Here is a 20,863-nt window from a genome sequence, read left to right on the forward strand (position 1 = left end):
TTTAGTGCATAATAATTGTAGATTATGTTAATTAGAGGCTGTAAAACTCTTGAGGTTGGTGTATAGAAAATATATTTTCACACACTTTGTTACTAGCATTACAAACTTTAGAGGGCTTGAAGACAGTCACAACCTTACAAATGTCGGTCGAGTTTTGGCACATATTCCCGCTTGCTACATCATGATTATACGGAACTTTCTGGACTTTTTATTCATTCTCCTTCTGCTTCCAAGAGCCGTAAATTCACAAAGCAAATGTAAGTATATTGTCGGAACTAATTTTACCTTCCTTTGAATTTAGCATTTTTGCATCGATTGTTACCCTTCATATCATTTTCAGTAAAATATAAATATTTGACATACGGCGTATTATTATTTCTAAGGTTCACAAAAAATAAAGTAGCTTTTCTAACAAATAACAGTGGAAACTGTCGATTTTGCACGTCCAATTTCTGTCTATAATAAAGTTTCAACTTTAAGTATTAATTGTTGTTCAAAATTTAAAGGCATAGTTAGATATGATAGATGCAAAATATTCATTCCTTTGGGATTTATCTATCTAAGAATCATATTTAAAGATAAAATTTGAATACTTACACAAAATAGTTGTAAAATATTACTTCATTATACATATTTTATCTCATCACTGAATTTGTACATCGGAGCATATTTTAATTTTATAATTATGAACAATATTAGCGTATCTGATCTGGAGCCATCTTTTGAGAAATTGTGATAAACTTTGAATCATTTAGCATATTTGTTAATGCAGATTATTTACCTTGCTTTTCGCAAAGAATATGTTGTTTATAAAACGTAAATGACTCAGTTCTTTTGCTAGATATCAAATGCCAGTTCAGAAAGGCAAAATAGATTTATATAAAAATTTGTTACATTGTATATTATACATGTTAAATGTATTCGTTCGTTCTTTACAGCCTGTAAGGAGGACAGTGTTGCCGGTCCCGACAATCCAAAAGACTTTAACAAAGATTTTGATAAAGATAAAGGTAGGAATACTGAAATATATTACTAGTTTCAGATAAAGTTCGAGCGTGTGCTTGTTTTGTATTAGCTCTGCTTTTATTTTTATTTACACTTTAAAGTGGGCAGTGACCGTAAAATGGAAATTATATCTTTGCGCGATTTGATTTTGCTGTAATTTTGATATGTTTTTAACTAAAGATCGAGGGTAAGTTTCGCTTAGTATAGAACACTAAATTTTCTCTTATTTCCATAAAAAATAGTTTAAATGCTTTTACATAATTTTATAACATACAAATTGAGCGCGCTGTAAATTTTAATGCTGTTTTTTTATGATAACAAGGCCTCGGTAGCCTAGTGTTAGAGCGTCCGCTTAAAGTGCGAGAGGTCGTGGGTTCACTCCTTTTCACTGTCATACCAAAGACGTGTAAAAGACAATAGGTGCTCCTTGCGTATCTCTCGGCAATAACGAATAGGACCAGGGCTGGTCAGCGCGGTATTAGCATAATGTGACCAGGTGGGCTATCATGTTATGTTCTTATGGCATAATATCCTAGTGAAACAGAACTATAAAGTTGTGCTCCATGTAAACACCGTCATTTATATGACTGAAAATTCTTTCCCCGAATACATAATATATGCAAATATAATAGTATAAATTAACACAGCACAAATTCTTGATCTTATACCAGTTACACAGGTCTTGTTTTGCTCGTAAAATAAAGTTATTATTATTTAATTACTAAAAAATCTTATTCCAAGTATTCAGTTAATGTAAGGATTTATACTGCCATTTACGCAATTTTGACTTAAACCTCGTGGACTTAAGGGATTAAGACCAGAATTTATGCGCAAAAGTTTCATGCAGAAAGATTGGTTGACAATTTTTGTAAGCGTGTTTTTTTAATTGATTTGAAAATTCTAACATTAAACTACTAAATCAAAATCTATCTACCATCGTTTTAACCCCAAGAGGCAAGATCTTATATTTTTACCCGTAGAGGAAAAATCTTCTATACCAACGCTTATTTAAATATTCGCGTTTGATAAATGAATGATGGCATCATGCGTTTGGTGTATGTCGTTGAAATGTTAAAATCAAGTACCAAATGGAAAACAAGTTTCCTTAAACAATTGAGAGTGTTTTTTATAACATTTTATTCTAAACATGATTGTTTTGCGTTTTCAAAGACAGAATCATTGAATGCAGTTATACCCGAAGTTAAATTAATTAATTATAAAAGTACAGTGTACCAGAGTAACTGTTTGTACTACATTAGTATCATGTATGATATAATATTATCATATACAGCTCATTGGTATTTACATTTAATTAATAATAAGTAAAAATGCAACATTTATTCTTTATTCTTAAGTTTTTCTTCTACGCTGTCAGTAATAGCTACTGCTACTGGTCAGTTACTTCATATGGTTAAGAAGGTTTACTCAACACAAACTACTTGGGCATGCTAAAATTACTGGCAGACTCGTAAATTGATATATATTCTCTCATTATTTCAGGATATGGCTATGTTGTGTACGGGGACCTTTATAAAGTGGATTGCTGTGGCACGGTAAAGCAATGGCAGTTTTCTATTGGTGACAATGGTAACATAGAGCTGCAAATATGGAGACCGTCAGATAAAAAGAATAAACAATTCAAACTGATTGGACTTAATAAATACACCGTTACTAGTAAGTACTTAGTAGATATTTCATGCAGTTAAATATCAACAGTAAAGTGCAAATAAATTTGAGCACCAAGACCGCAGTAAATAAATAAATATAAAATCACAATCAGCATCAATTTAACTGGTTTTATTTATGGAATGATAAGCCTAAAATCTACATGCAGTAATAAAACTTGACCTGAACATTAACACGGTGACATTTGAAATATTGAGAAAAAAATGTTTAAGCATTATAAAAGAGTGTTACCTTACGTGAACCAGACATGTTTGTTTTTATTGGTTTTGAAAAAATTAAATTAAAACTGTTCGGTTTGTGTTTCCGTACTTCAAGTCGCAATATTACAATTATTTAATAACAAGACGGTTAAGACGTGTATTTTTGTTGTTGTTGTTGTTGAAGTCAGCACGCATATATTCTTGGGGTCAAAATCTGAATGACCTTCTATCGCTTTGTTTTCTCTTTTTTTTAATTTTCGTTTGTTGATTTAATATGTTGTATCAAAAATACTGTAAACGACTCACGATTAAAGACCTCATTTAAGTGTTGTTTCACAATACGCAAAGAAAAACGCCAGTTGTAGCTAAGCAACAATTAATCTCGCGGAAGAATTCGTGTTCTAGCAAGTTTGATGAGAACGTTAGGAGGAGAAAAGAAAGTAATGATGTGTTATTGGATGCCATTAACACGTCAACCATCTCATTGACGTATCCAGCAATAAAGAATGTTGTAATAAACTGAAGTTACCAATTAACATGATGTTTATGGTTTTAATCTTGCCTCACACTGATCTGTAGACGGGATTTTGCATACAAGCCTTTCAGTATGTTTAAATGGGTTTAAATACCGGTAGGTTAATCGTACATTATGCACTGATTCCGAATGTAGGGTTAACGCACGTTTTTTTGTGTAACAACATCTGCAGAATCCCAAGGGATTGGTTGGTGCACGAGCCCGTAGGGCGAGTGCACCAACATAGCCCGAGGGATTCTGCAGATGTTGTTTCACGAAACAAACGTGTGTTATCGCTATTCTTGCATAAAACACAACTAAAGTGCTGGAAATATCGGAAAAACAAGACTATTCAGCTGACATTAGCCGATCGAAGTCGGCCGTTTCAGGTTGTTATGGACACATGTTTTATTCATGCATTTCCAGGGTATACAGAAACAGTGCATATTTTATACATGTCGAACGGACATTCTTGTGGTAATTTCTTTAATATTAAAATATATGTAAAATAAGCATGACTTCCCCTTTAGCTTTAGAGGCTCGGAATTATGAGAAAAGGGCATACACGGCATCCTGTCTTTACACAATTTGCAGGTGAGGTGCCAACAGAACACAATTCTGCTTGGTTTAAATTAATAGTCTGTCCCTTACGCTTATTAAATGTAAATATTATCGTTTAATAGAAACTGGTATCGATACCTATATTCTTCATGTCGTTAAAAATGAAATCTCTAGGCCTATAACTAGAAAATTTTGCTTTGCACCCTACCCCATCGCGATCAAAGTTTGATAAACACAAAAATTTGAATTTTTCCAACATCGATATAATCAACTTAGATTGGATTTATAAACTCAAACATGGTTGGTGAGATCTACAAATAAATTGAAAAATATATAATAAATACCGTCTGTTCATCAAATGTTCATTAACTATGGAAAAATCCTTCAAACTTTACGCTTCGTCATGTTTATGCTTTACATTACACACCATCACTACATCAGTAGACTGCATAGATGTGTAAAGTAGACACAAACATTTCTTAAAAGTTTTAGTGTAAGATTTAAAGTAAGCATGTCAACTTTCTCGACTCAAATTAATTTGGAAAACGAAATTGTATTTTTGTAAATGTTGTTTGCCTATCATTTTTAGGGATTAAATCGCGGCGTGTAAACTTACTTTGAGTCTAATACGCGTAATAATACAATAATAAGGAACGTCAATTCAGTCGCGTATCAAGAGAGGTAGCGCTTATTACAAGTTAAAGTAAAGTTAGGTTGAAAAATGATATTTTTAATAAAAATGCAGATGAAAAGATTTCATAAATCTCGGACCTTTCGACTTCGGCCAAAACTGATTCGGGATCCATAATTTGCTTACGTTGGACCTGCAACAGCATATTCAAAACGTTCACCAACAGCGCGTGCTCACGAGAATCTCCTTGTTTGTACACGTTTTTTCCCTGTTTGTGCATGCCCGAAATCGGCAAAAAACAAAAGGTTTTATGCAAGAATAACAGTTAGAATAACCTCGGTAAGCTGCAGATTTAGATCATCTGTAAGTGATAAACTGGCAAAAAAATGAATAAAACAAAATACATGAGGCTTATGTGAGTATTTATATAAACAAGATGAGAAATTTAAAAACAAGGTCACCTTGAAGCGTAGAAAGGAACCAAACAAAAACATAGAATACTAAGTTTAGCTGAGTCAACTTGTGCGAGGTAATAAAAGTGAAACATCCATCATGCACTTAAATCTCCTGCTTAAGGACAACACTGCCACAGAGAAAGTTTAAAGAACTCCATGAGAGGGCAGTCGCATTATTAAAATGTGCTGTTTGTTAATAAGATCATACTTTAACTTCAATTACACATACCAATCAAAATTCTTCATTTCTGCTGAGATTTGTTGCAGAAAGAAGTTCGTGCCCAATACTGATATCAACAATCTTACTACATTATATTGATTTTCGGTATCAGTGGGCAATGAGTAACATCGATATTATGTTATATTTCCAGAAAAGGACCGTAAATCAGGTTATGTTACCTTTGATGTGAATGCTAAAGATCGTTTGTCTGTGGAGGAGAATGACGTCATTGGTTGGTAAGTTAATGTACATGCAGGCGTGTTTATACCTGTATTGTCAACAATATAAAATGGCCTTCTTTGCAGAATTTGACAAACATCTATTCAATGGTATCGAAAAAGAAAGGATATTTTCTTTAAAATGTTCAAAATGTGGGTATAGATCAATAAGGCCTTAGTGTCAAGAAATATGTTCCACAAGCTTAACGTGTAGGTACAGGTCTGTCTGGCTGATAAACCCTAGCTCTGTGCTAGGTACAGGTCTCTCTGGCTGATATACCCTAGCTCTGTGCTAGGTACAGGTCTCTCTGGCTGATATACCCTAGCTCTGTGCTAGGTACAGCACTGTCTGGCTGATATACTCTAGCTCTGTGCTAGGTACAGGTCTGTCTGGCTGATATACTCTAGCTCTGTGCTAGGTACAGCACTGTCTGGCTGATATACCCTAGCTCTGTGCTAGGTACAGGTCTGTCTGGCTGATATACCCTAGCTCTGTGCTAGGTACAGCACTGTCTGGCTGATATACTCTAGCTCTGTACTAGGTACAGCACTGTCTGGCTGATATACTCTAGCTCTGTGCTAGGTACAGGTCTGTCTGGCTGATATACTCTAGCTCTGTGTTAGGTACAGCACTGTCTGGCTGATATACCTTAGCTCTGTCCTAGGGTCCTAGGTACAGGTCGTCTGTCTGGCTGATATACTCTAGCTCTGTGCTAGGTACAGGTCTGTCTGGCTGATATACCTTAGCTCTGTCCTAGGGTCCTACGTACATGTCTGTCTGGCTGATATACCCTAGTTCTGTGCTAGGTACAGGTCTGTCTGGCTGATATACCCTAGCTGTGTGCTAGGTACAGGTCTGTCTGGCTGATATACCCTAGTTCTGTGCTAGGTACAGGTCTGTCTGGCTGATATACCCTAGCTGTGTGCTAGGTACAGGTCTGTCTGGCTGATATACCCTAGTTCTGTGCTAGGTACAGGTCTGTCTGGCTGATATACCCTAGCTGTGTGCTAGGTACAGGTCTGTCTGGCTGATATACCCTAGCTGTGTGCTAGGTACAGGTCTGTCTGGCTGATATACCCTAGCTGTGTGCTAGGTACAGGTCTGTCTGGCTGATATACCCTAGTTCTGTGCTAGGTACAGGTCTGTCTGGCTGATATACCCTAGCTGTGTGCTAGGTACAGGTCTGTCTGGCTGATATACCCTAGTTCTGTGCTAGGTACAGGTCTGTCTGGCTGATATACCCTAGCTGTGTGCTAGGTACAGGTCTGTCTGGCTGATATACCCTAGCTGTGTGCTAGGTACAGTTCTGTCTGGCTGATATACCCTAGCTCTGTGCTAGGTACAGGTCTGTCTGGCTGATATACCCTAGCTCTGTGCTAGGTACAGGTCTGTCTGGCTGATATACCCTAGCTCTGTGCTAGGTACAGTTCTGTCTGGCTGATATACTCTAGCTCTGTGCTAGGTACAGGTCTGTCTGTCTGATATACCCTAGCTCTGTGCTAGGTACAGGTCTGTCTGGCTGATATACCCTAGCTCTGTGCTAGGTACAGGTCTGTCTGTCTGATATACCCTAGCTCTGTGCTAGGTACAGGTCTGTCTGGCTGATATACCCTAGCTCTGTGCTAGGTACAGGTCTGTCTGGCTGATATACCCTAGCTCTGTGCTAGGTACAGGTCTGTCTGGCTGATATACCCTAGCTCTGTGCGAATGAACAGTTTTGTTCTCAGAACTTGTCCCGTATATATACTGACGAGATAAAGAAACGCCTCATTGAAATTTGGCGTTATTTTTTTCCTAACGCTTTTAATTGTTGTAAAATGTAGTAAATCTACATGTACTCTGACCGACAAACACAGTGAACAAAAACTCGCGCGGTTTCATTCAGCCAATTGTTCACTTCATGTACCTGGTCATGATTTCCTCGTGCAGTCCGTGCATGTAAACCATGTGGTTTGATTGAACGATTTTTGCACAGGTACATGTGTAATACGACACACAACCATATTTTCAGCTATTCTCTGAAAAAAAAACATTAGTTTTCGTAATGCCGAGGCTTTATTCTGAAGAGAGGGTTCAGGTGTTAGCTATGCTTGAATGTGGGCGAACGCAGGAACAAGTTGCTAGACGTTTTAACGTCTCTTGTTCGACAATTGTGCGTCTTATTCGACGTGTTAGAGACATGGGAACGTCTATCAATAGACCACGTTCAGGTAGACCGCGTGTAGCGTCAATACGACAGGATAATTATATACGCCGGCGTCATTTACGTGACAGATTTGTGACGGCGGAATCTACGTCACGTATAGTTGTAGGTAACCGTGGACGTCCATTAGTCGACATACAGTGAGAAATTGACTCAGAGAACGCGGAATTACCTGTCGTAGGCCCTACCGCGGTCTAATTCTAACTTTCACCACCGTCACCAACGTCTTATTTGGGCCCGCAACCATCGCGGCCAGCGTGGCAGAACGTAGTGTTCAGTGACGAGTCGCGTTTCAACTTGTGGAACGCCGACGGACGTATCCGTGTCACGTTGCACGCGTCACCAGGGACTTTCTACAGGCTAGAAACATTAATGTTTTACCTTGGCCGGCGTGTTCACCGGACTGCAATCCGATTGAACACGCGTGGGATTATCTCGGACGGCGGTTACGCGAACGTCAACCCATGCCAGCAAACGTCCGGGAACTGGTAGCAGCGCAGCACCACGAGTGGGCCAGAATCCCACGGTGTCTGTTACGCAACTGGTGCGGCTCTATGAGGCGTCGCCTTGCTGCTGTGGTTGCTAGCAGAGGTGGCCACAAGCGCTACTGATTTTTCTAATGCAATTTCTCCGACCGGGCTATTAAAATTCAAGATTTAAGCATAATGCGACAATCAAATGATTTTTTATTGACCACAAATTCTTGTAAAGCATCAAATTTGCGAATGGAATTGTTCTTTTCTAATTTTGAATCACGGTTAACGAAAAATTGTATACCGAGTTTGAATGAGGCGTTTCTTTATCTCGTCAGTGTAGAATCAATATACGCGAAGAAAGAATTAATACACGGTGTGTATGCATAACGGATCCCTCTCAGTGGTAAATGAGAAAACGGATCCCTCTCAGTGGTAAATGAGAAAACGGATCCGTCTCTGTTCACGCACAGGACACTTTTAGTTGTAAACCATGAAACGTCAGGAGCTCAGAAAATCTTTTTTTTTTCCTGAACACAGGTTTGTGCATAAAAACATATGAACCACGGGAAGACGAAGCTATATATCATTGCCTTTTTATCGTTACATTTGTGTTATCAGTTGATACAAGTCCAAACGAAGATTGAATGTAGACGGAGGTACTTGCTCGGATGAACATCATGCGATGTTTATGAAACTTAAAATACGACTTTCCTTGAATATAGCAAGTATCTAATACCTGAGATGTGAAGCCGTTGATACTATCTGATTTGTTAATACACAATATGTGGTTTTTTTCATCATATTTCCTTAAAACCGCTCCACTTCTGATTTCGTTAATGCACGGGATCCCTTAGACTGGCATCAGTCGTTAGAGTCATAAATGTAAAGCACTTGGCCATAAAATCAATCCTCTTTGATAGCACTTTCTGAAAAAATTTACGATATCTCTAACCTCTGACTAACTGTTGAGATGAGCCTAGAGAGAAAATGGTTTTCTTAGAAAATATCAGTGTCAGTATGAAGAAAGAATAAACTTTATTACAGAGTACTTGATCTCAACAGACTTTTTAAGTCTAGGGATCCCTCTCAGTCGGCTCAATTTTGCCTCACAGGATTCCTTAACTCTCTGCACACGGCACAGTAACCCTTTCGGATACAATTTTCTATCGGCACTGGCGCCCTCTCAGTTCAACTTCAGTGTTAGAGTTATGTGATGGTGTTCGTATTTAAAAGCACCACAATAATTATAGGTCATTAGCTATGCACGTGTTTTACAGCGGAAATAGATTGCACGACTTGAGGAGCGCAGTGTTCTTCCGTTAAAGAACGAGTGCATATTTACCGATGCAAAGATGATAACCTTTTTATTACATACGCATACGATGTAATGTAACTATCATAAATTTGTTCAATAGTCTGAATTAGATTAACAATATTGAACTAAATAAAAGAACTAATGCCACGACCCACATTCAATTACGTCACACAAGAAAGTCAGGCGTCCGTGTATGGAAAAATATCGATGTTTCCGATACCATTGTAACTCACTGGAGAGGAATAATACAGACTTGTGAGAAGGTTTGTTATGGTACAGATGTGTCGCTGAATGCCACCTTTCCAGACTAACTATGCATGAATGGCCAATCTTTGAATCAAATAAAATTATACAAATTCTAGTTTAAAAGTTACTTGAGTATCACTAAGGTATAGGTAAATTTGATAGTAAAATTTAAATATGCATATTATGTGAAATTGCTGATTTATTTTCAGTTTAAAATCATATGCAATAGGGAAGTAAAAACACCATGATTTATTTCCCTTAGAAAAGATGTTGTTTTCAATAAGAATACCATCTCAAAATTCTAACATTGAAGTTGAGGGTGCCGGTGCCGATAGAAAATTTTGTCGAAGAGGTTTCCGTGCAGGGTGCAGAGAATCAAGAGGGGTCCTATGAGGCAAAATTGCACCGACTGAGAGGGATCCCGTGTATTAACGAATTCAAAAGTAGGGTGTTTTTAAGGAAACATGATGAAAATAACCACATAAAGTGTATTAACAAGTAGGATGGTATCAACGACTTCACATCTACGGTAGTAGATATTTGCTATATTCAAGAAAAGTCGTATTTAAGTTTCATAAACATCGCACGATGTTCATCCAAGCCAATACCCTCCGTCTACATTCCATTTTCGTTCGGACTTGTGTCAAATGATGAAACAAATGTAACGATAAAATAGCAATGATATTTAGCTACATCTTCCCGTGGTTCATATGTTTTTAAGGCATAAAAATCTGTTCAGGACGAAAATTTCGATTTTCCGAGCTCCCTGACGTTGGAGTTCATTGTTTACCACAAATAATGTCATATTTGCGAACAGAGATATCCGTTTTCTCATTTACCACAGAGTGGGATCCGATATGAATATACACCATGTGATGCTGGCCTCTTAGTTATGTGGAAGGAACTCCAGAACATCTCAGAAATGTCCAGTGCCTGGACAGCACTGGACCGGGATTCGACCCATGGACTTCTTGATCGTCAGTCAAACGTGTTACCGCTAGACCACGGTCCAATAAATAGACATTATATAAGGAATTTATTAGCTATCGATGAAATTGTTTCCAAAATGTAATCTAGAGTACTGTTAAGTACTAGAATACTATTGTATCAAAAATATTGATATATTTTACAAGTTAATATTATAATCTATAATTTATTTATAATGTAAAGGTACGCACCAGGGGACTCGCTTGTAGACTACACGGACGGTACCTCCAATGATGGCATATGGAAAGTCAAACATGACGACAAACTGAAGACTGGTGACACAGTGGATTTTAGCGGAGGTTTAAAACAATCTTCCAGAACGTATGGTATACAGGCCGCTTTAGCACCCAGTAAGTTTGATCTAAATCATTCTGTAGTTAACTTCTTTACCGAAGTTGTGTGTGTGTGTGTGTGTTTGTGTTTGTGTGTGTGTGGGGGGGGGGGGGGGGGGGGTGCGTGAACGTGTGCGTTTAACGTATTTTTCAACAATTGCTCAGTCATATAAACGACGGTGTCTACTTGTAGCAGTGAGCACAATGCCTAACTTTATAGTGCTGCCTCACTGGAAAACCACGCCGTGGACACGTGGCATGATACCCCACCCAGTCACATTATACTGACACCAGGCTATGACGGTAGAAAGTTGACACTAGTGTTCAGTTTTTCAGGGTATTAAAACTCTGTTTTATTTTTATCAAGGTAAGTTTTTCTAAATGTGAAATACCTAAATGTTAGCGAGGTTGTGTTTATTTATATTATATGTTCTTTTAGAAACAAACACGGCTTTTCTTTAAACGCTAAAATACTTCTTTTATCAACGAATTATCGCTACAGATACACCTCCAGAATTTGATCTTCTACTGGCTACATCGATAAGCATGAATGCTGAAATAGGTAGTACTGTATATACAGTAGAAGTGAAGGATGCAGATCCAGCAGACGTAAAAGATTTGAAAGTTGAAATGCTAACAAAGAATGATTTCTTCGCGTTTGATCCTAAAACAGGTAATTTCAATTGCCAATAATAATAGTAGGGGTGTAACTGTCACATTACAGATTTTGAAACAAACTGAAAATTATCCAGTACATATTTCAGTTGTGCGCTATAAGTAATAGCTTGACTTTTATTATTAATTGTAATATACAATGGTACGCTTCTAATGTTCTGCAAATGTTTGTTTTTTTATCGCTGTAAACAAAGTTCGGTTGTCATCAGGTATTGGCCAATGCTGCCATTTTGCCGATAGTTCTTACCTAAATTTCACTTTGAAATGTATATAATGTATAAGTTACTTCCAATTATATATCATCTGATCACGTGACGACTAATAAACATAGAAATAAATGATAATATATGTTCCTTTGAAAAACAACATTTGGTTTTATCACAGGAGTGCTGTCTGTTCGTTCTGAAATCACTGTGCCAGAAGGCGGTGATGTAGTCACATTTGACTTTAAAGTAACCGATCATTGTGGAGCTGAAGGAACCGGTTCACTAACGGTACATATAGACTATGTAGCATCAAGACCAACGTTTCCACCCCGCACAGTCACAGACGCCAAACCGACAACAGTCACGGACGCAAAAACTACGAGACAGGTAAAAACAACATTACAAGATAAAACTACAAAAGAGGTGCAAACTACAAAAACTACAAAATCGACAAAAACTACAAAAGACTCAAAAACTACAAAGTCTAAGCAAACCACTAAAACGTCTGTCACTACAAACACTGTTACGGCGACAGACAGTAATACAGTAAAAGACAAAACAACTGCCACATCTGTTCCTCCTACAGATCAGGTAAGCCTGACGAATTGTTCGTATGTTGTTATCAGTCTTACTCTTAAAAGTCATTTACATGTAACGTTATGATAGACGAACTGTCATTATACAAACCAAAGAATATATTGACAGAGTTTGTGGTTAAGCCATTTTAGTATAGTATGTTTTACGCCTGCAACACTTTTATAGTTATGATATGTGATATTTAATGGACAAAATACATATGTTGTGTATATTAACATCTACAGAAGCCTAAGAACACTAGGAGTACGGTAATGACCAAATCCTTATTACCATACCATGCTCGATCACCATCACTTCTTCAAGCTTGTGCAGATATTAATATACACTACATACGTGTATTTTTACTATTCTTGCATAACAACATTTTACAATGACTAAATATATATCATTTTTATGAATGAAGATTTGATGTTACTGTCTACCATTCTCATGTTGGTAATATGATTTAGATATCCCTAACGGGAACATACATTCTCATTACAGTATTATTACTTGTTAACTATGCCTAACTCGTCAACTGTACGTAACTGGTTAACTCTGCCTTACACCTATATTGTAGGAGCCTTCAAACAGAACATTGGTTGCACCGAACACTGGATCATCAGTCGGTATGAATAATTTCTCTTTGTTGTATGTACAAGTCAACGATATAAGATCTATATTTAATGTATTCTATACGTAATTAAAAGACTTTCGAAAGTCTAATCACCAATGACACATTGAAATCCTTGATTACTGGCGTATTGCGACGGACTTTGTTTATCTATATTAAAGGTTTAAATACGCTGATTCCTACATCGCTCAGTGTCTGCACCCATTTTGAAAAAAAAAACATAATGTTAATTATGTCTCCCACCACACAGTAGTGTGGGAGACATATTGATGTACTCCTGTCTGTCTGTCTGTGTGTCTGACACAAAGCTTGTCCGCACCCTAAGTCGAACATTTCTCATCCGATCTTCACCAAACTTGAACAAAATGTGTTTCACCATAAGACCTCGGCCAAGTTCGATAACTAGCTAAATCGACCCAGGCACTTCGGAGTTATGGCCCTTGAACATAATTACCAACAACCGCTGGCAGAGCATTGTAGACTGTTACTTCTATCCGCTACCGCCGAACAGCATTGTACAAGTGTAATCACCAATGAAACATTGAAATCCTTGATTACTGGCGTATTGCAACGGACTTTGTTTATCTAAATTAAGGGTTTAAATACGCTGATTCCTACATCATTCAGTGTCTGTACCCACTTTGAAAAACATATTGATAATTGTTTGCGTATTTAATGATTAAATCACATTATAAAACGTTTTATCTTGAAGACATGTTTGTTTTAGATGCTGGGCTGATAGCCGGTATAGCTGCTGGAATTGTCGGCCTTATCATCATCATTGTGGTCACTGTTGTTTGTGTCGCCAACAAGAAAGCGAAGATCAGGCCTACAAGAACTGATCCAGAAAAAGCAAACCATAAACCTCAAGACAGCAATACAAACAAGGACAATAAAGAGAAGCAAACTTCACCTGATAAAAGACCTCCCACTGATAGCAAAGCTATTATGAATGGAAAACCACATGTTAAAGATAAGGGTTAAGACATTGACAATTTGTGTGTTAAGTCTGTTTCAATAGTAATTTATGTAAGGCCAAATATTCACCAATAATCAAAAGCTTACGTTGCACAGAAAATAGATCTTTGCCCGTTTTACAATTAGGAAAGGATATCTAGAAGAACCATGTAAACGGTACGACGAGGTTATACATTTGCGGAATGATTTCACGTGGCGGCATATAACCGATTCGTATTCCTGAGATATGTTAAAACATGGTTCTGTTAAGTATTATTTTGATTCTAATATGTCTTTTATGTACACGAGTAATTGAAATACCGAAGCACTATTTCATGGCGCGTAATCAACGCGTATCTGTGCTTTAAGATTTTAAAATATGGGAAGTAACACGTCCCGCGGAATAACTTATGGAGAGTATAGACGTCTAATACTAGTAAATTGCTTTTTCAAGCGTAAGAACTTATATAATGTGTGCATGAATTAAGTATAACACTATTCCGTTATATCATTTCGATTCTGAAACGTCTTTTTTATAAAATGATAGATTAGATATAGCAGCACTCTTATTTGGCGCCTGTATGACGCAAAATGATATGACGACGTGACGTCAGTTTTCCGTGTTTTAACGGAAACTTGCATGGATTTTTCATATTAGAATAGTAGTTAGAACATTTGTCCCAAAGTTTCGTAATATTTGAAAAAAAAAATCCCGAATTATTTGTGTTTGCTGTGGCACTAGCGCACAGGCAATACCCTCCTACCTCGTCATTGAAGGATCCCCATCTAAAACAGTATTTTGATGTTGTTGACCCATTCTTATTCTTAACACTTTTAGCTACTAACGCGCAATACGAACGAATATAAACTAGATACCTTAAAATGTCAAGCTGCTTAAGACCTGATTTTATGATTTGCAAAATGTGTTTTATCATACATAGCACGGAGACAATAATGATGCCGTACATGGCTGATAACACTGTCGCACGTGCATTCAACAAATCAGTTTTAGAAAAAAATGTGTTTTGAAATTAATTGACGTCAATTTTAGTGCTACATGTATATTAAAGGCAAGAAATTTCAATGACTCCTTAGATGGCAAAATAGTTTTAGTACACGAACTGTTAGAAATACGACTGTGATAATAAGTCAAATAGCGACACTATCATTAAGGCCACACCAAATTAAAAAGTTGTTCGTCGCATTTGCCGCGCGTACATTTTCAGAAACACATTTTTTGTTTTGTTTTTGACTTGCGCTCGCCCCATTGAAAAAATTCAAGGCAAAATATTTTGGTGCGCTACCTTTTACGGACATAACAGTGTACAAATGCTTATAATTCCAGTCCAAGATTGTTCTTAAATGTAATTTAATCACAATTAATACATTTCGTCTATAATATATGAGGACACTTCGATTTAGTTGCATTAAAGTTATTTCCCCTTATGCAGTTACGCCATTTTCTTCCAATGTTTACCAAATTGAATTGGTACTAAAATCGGACTTATTTCATTGAAAATTGGATGAAAACTCACACTAATTTATTTGATAACATCAATGTACATTATTTTGGTAAAGGTACATACATATTGATGCATGTCACTTTTCAGTTTTCTGTTTTTCCTGTCAAAATGATCAGCATTTTTATACGAAAGTGGGTGGGGTATGGAATTTACATTATGAGTTGTGTTCAGACCAATTTAAAGCTTCAAACTTTTCGGTCCTGGAGTAGAATAATGTTAATGCACGATAATCACCATGTCAGACCTTAATCGAAACTTTATTTCAACAAATTTGATATGTTAAGAAAGTTTAAAGTTAGAACAAGAGCTAGGGAGCTGGCCATAAGACAGCATGTTCGACTTTTCTCACTGCCTGACCCTGAATTAGAGCTTTGCCAGTAAAAGGGGCATAACAGTCGATAGCTTTGAAAGTAACAGAGATATTGGATGTTATATGAAACTTTAACCAAACAAATCTAAGTTGTTAAGTGGCATAATTATTCAAATCAGAGTTATCGGGATTGTTTCTCCTGGTGTAGACTTATGCATTGTTGTATATTACATATTTTCTAACAGCATTTTGAAATGCATACATTATTTGATTACACTCTACTGCATGCCGATGTTATTACCTTTTTCCATGAGTATCTGCAGGTCAAAATGTACCCAAACCAAATTGTACCCATGTTTTCTCAAATCCCTGGTGAATTATTTCTAATGTAAAAGGGCTATACATTCTATTTTAAGGTTTTTATTAGTTAATCGAGAACCAAAACAAGACAAATATATTTCTTCGCTCTTCGCTCGCTCCTGATTTTCTCAAAAACAAAAACAACTATTTAATTATTTTTTCGCTCGTCGACACAATATTTTCAGAAAAAAATCCGATGAACAACTTTTCAGTTTGGTGTGGCCGAATGCATTATTTATTTTCATCCATAACATATCCGCATATTTATGTGCATTTAACAGAAATGCTGCATGTATGTTGCACCTGAAAGTAAAGATGACTTGAAATTACATGTTATTTGATTTCGTTTTTATCCGACATAAAATTGATAAAAAATACAGCCCTGGACAAAAGTCCAACTGGAAAAAAAAACAGTTTTAAAGAACAAAGCCACCCATACAGCATCCACATGGAAATACGTTATATTGGTATCTGCTATTGCATACACAGTAACACGAACGAACGCAATAATAACAAAAATTACCGTAATCGTTTCAAATGTTTTAGCGAAGGTGATAAATATGTTAATTTTTGTAGTGTTGTTTATTTGTGTCCATTGTGACAGAATGGTTAATCTTAAAGCCATTTAATTTGAATCACCAGTCTCTCGCCGCGATGAGTACGAGCCTCGTCCGAAGTGAACGAGTTCTCGTCGTCTGTGAGCAATCCATCAAGTACGTGGTTGTCGTTTGATTACGTATGTGGGCATTTCCCGTCTGGTATGGACAACCATGCGTTTGTTTGAGCAACATTAACGGTTGAAGGATGCCAAGGACGCAGAGATTGTCGAACACCGTTACGAATCCCCTTGGCTCTGAAAGGCCGAGCATTTTTATGCAGATGCCAACACATGTCCGTACATGTCTAACAAAGTCTCCCTTTCTACAGCATAGTGTTGTATTCTCTGGTTATTGTGATCACGGTCCATTCAGTGTACCAATATGACAGAATATTGCGGCAGTGTTGAGAAAGCGTATTGGGCTTGAGGGTTTGTGCCTATTTTATTGCCATCTGATTAACAGAGTAAGTCTGAAATTACTTGGTTGCGATATATACTTCCTACATATCTTCATTACATAATGCATGACGGAACTTCTTGCCTTCCATCCCTAAAGTTCTGTTCGTGACAAGAAGTTAGAATTGTCATCCTCCTTCCGAAGATAGATATTTATATAAAAAAAATACCCTCAAGGGCAAATACTATACAAGGATATCGAACAATAGTTTTTTATTATTCATCTATAAGTATCCCAAAAAAACAAATATTTGTTTATTCAAGTCTCATTCATATACATTGTACATATATCACATTTACATATTAATTGTACAAATACATGTATATGACCATTCTAAAATAGAATTATAAGAGACTACTATTTAATACACTTAAGATCTGCTATTCAAACAAATATACATATGTTAAAAACCACATAGATGCTGCTAATCGACATTAAAATCACTTAAAATGTAGTTGTTATTTAAAACACTGAGATACAAAAAAGACGCTAACGCGTACGGATTCAAAAATGTTTTTAAGAAATCGATATCCTCTTTAATCAGATTAAAGAGGGCCTGATTAACAACATCTATATGTATTATATAAATACACAATTATTTAACTAAGAAATATAGGGACATTATTTACACATTATAAGAGATCGCTTACGTAAAATATTAAAACAGGTTTTGGCAGTAATCCTTATCAATTGTGGGTTTGAAAATAAATAAACCAGTTTGTCAATATCGGTCATGTTTGAGAAAGCAGGACATACATGCTCTGCTTTCATGTAAAGTTCTTGTCTATATTCTCCGTATATATGACAATTAAACAAGACATGACATTCATCTTCTATAGCATTGCAAAAAGTGCACTTTCTGTCTATAACATTAAGATTTTCATATCGACCAGTTTCAATTCTTAACGGTGCCACTCCACACCGAAATTTACTGAAAGCTGACCGATGTTGGTGGGGTAATATCATTTTACAATATTGTTCAACATCAAAATTTGATTTAAACAGAGAATATGTGCGTAATTTATTACGGCCTACATTACGTATACCATTTACTCTGTTAATAGATACTTTCCACTCGTTAATGAATTCGTCCATTAACTTGGGCTTTACTATATCAAATAACATGTTTTTACCTATATTTTGGTTGATAGTACTGTATACGTGACAATCCAAACTAGTAAGCCTATTCATTACAGTATAGAACCAATTTCTACATCTAGAACTAGCTTTAGACTGAGCCCAGAGTGCAACACGTCTATTTATTCTACGGAATGAAAGAGAAGACATACGGCACCACAAGTTACATATAGTCTTCCATTGTCGGACTATTGGAGGATCCCATCCCATTTCACCAACAACTGCTGCATTTGGTGTATATTTCCCCACGCCAAGGAAGAAACGCATGGCTCTATTATGTATAGCATTAATACATGAGAAAGATTTCAGGCCCCAAATAGCTGATCCATAGTCAATAACAGGCCAAACCAGTGAGTTGTATAATTTCGTATATACATCATAATTTATTATGTAAAACCACCTATTGCTTTGCATTTCGCTATCAAAAGTCCAGGGGCTCGACTTGCACTCTGGGCTACAACTTTAGCAGTAACATTATAGTCAAGGTGTTCATGCAAAACAAGGCCAAGATAGGTATATCTGTCGACAATATCTAGGTTAAAATCACCACACTTGAAGACAATGTCAACTCTAGTAATAGAATTGGGTCTAAAATGGACAATTTTGCTTTTAATAGGATTGATTTTAATGTTGTTTCTACCACACCAATAATCTAACTGGTCCAATAAAAATTGTAAATCTTCTTGTTTGTCTGCTATTAAAACAATATCATCAGCATACAACAATATACATACCACGTCATCATCAACTTTAATACCAGCATTAAACGACTGGAGAAATAAAGCCAAATCATTGACATATAAATTAAACAAAAGGGGAGATAACACACATCCCTGTCTCAATCCACATTTAACCTCAAACCAATCGGTATTTAAACCATTAACTCTAACACATGAGGACACTGTATTATAGAGAGACTTAATTGCTAAAAATAATTTACCAGTTACTCCTATATTCTGAAGACGTTCCCAAAGTTTGGTTCTATTTATTAAATCATATGCTTTTGTAAAATCAATAAACGCACAAAAAGTCGATTGTCTACCCTTTTTCCTTGTTTCTATTATGCTAGTCAACGTAGACAATTGATCTATTGTGCTACGCCTTTTTCTGAATCCATTCTGTTCATCTACAATTTTAAAGTTATCCTCTGCCCATTTACTAAGCCTAGTATTTAATATATTGCAATAAAGTTTGTACATCGAGTTAGCCAGTGAAATACCTCTGTATGACAACGGGTTTCTCGGATCGTTAGCTGAAGATTTTGGTATAGGATTGATTATGCACAAGCCCCACAGAGACGGAACCATACCTTTACTAAAACAAATATTAAATAATGCGTGTAAAAATAAAACTGATGTGTCATTTTTGAGAACCTCAACTGGAATATTGTCTATGCCAGAAGCTTTACCCTTTTTTGCGTGACCAATTGCTTTCTTAACTTCCAATATAGATATGTTATCATTGAACAATGGATTATTAGCCCCTTCAGGATTGTTGTCAATCACATCAACATTGGTTGAGCCATTGTTACTACTACCGTTATACAAAGAACTAAAATCAGTCTTCCACCTGTTCAAAACATCACAAGCTTTAGAAGATATAGATCCGTCATCAAGAACAACTTCGAAAGGTATACTATTATTCTTACTACTACTAATACCTATTTTTCCAATTGATTTCCAAAATTGAGTTGTATTAACATTACATTCATTCAAAACATTTTGTTGTAAATGATCACATGATTATTTTTGTATAAGCCATATACTGAATATTGACGTCCTAGAAATAAAAGGTGGTGAGTGAAAAACTGTCTTTTTAAAAAAACTGGAAACAAAACTTATATATGTATATTGATTTGCAGATTTCTCACAGAAACGTATTGTGTTTACATTCCAATTTCATAGCGATAAATACTGGCAGTACCAATCTGTATGCTCTCTCTATCAGAGACATGTGATAATACACGGAATAACTTTGTATCTTCACGGTATAACTTTGTATCTTCAGGGTGTAACTTTGTATCTTCACGGTATAACTTTGTATCTTCAGGGTGTAACTTTGTATCTTTACGGTATAACTTTGTATCTTCAGGGTGTGACTTTGTATCTTCACGGTATAACTTTGTATCTTCACGGTGTAACTTCACAGTGTAACTTTGTTTCTTCTTCACGGTGTAACTTTGTATCATTGGCAAATATTTTTACTACGGTTTGAACAACCTCGGGAAGATCGTTAACTTATATCAGAAAATGTGTAGGACCTAAAACACTACCCTTAGAGTTTCCACTTTTGACTGTTAGAATGCATATTATTAACACGAATTTGCTGTTAAAGCTCTCAATCCACCATCAAGCAGTGTCCCTAATACCATAAACGTACA

General features: G+C 36.4%; 1 protein-coding gene across 1 annotated transcript; it reads left to right on the forward strand.

The window, feature by feature from the left end:
- LOC123559263 (uncharacterized) lies at positions 1-16,757 on the forward strand. Its single transcript, XM_045351063.2, has 9 exons — positions 1-257; positions 939-1,010; positions 2,506-2,679; positions 5,424-5,508; positions 10,902-11,068; positions 11,553-11,723; positions 12,110-12,522; positions 13,088-13,136; positions 13,869-16,757. Exons 1-9 carry the CDS (start codon positions 182-184, stop codon positions 14,123-14,125), a joined length of 1,464 nt encoding a protein of 487 aa, XP_045206998.2. The 5' UTR covers positions 1-181; the 3' UTR covers positions 14,126-16,757.
- Positions 16,758-20,863: the final 4,106 nt, after the last annotated feature.

The sequence above is a fragment of the Mercenaria mercenaria genome, chromosome 5, assembly GCF_021730395.1.
Source record: "Mercenaria mercenaria strain notata chromosome 5, MADL_Memer_1, whole genome shotgun sequence".
Taxonomy (NCBI): Eukaryota; Metazoa; Mollusca; class Bivalvia; order Venerida; family Veneridae; genus Mercenaria; species Mercenaria mercenaria.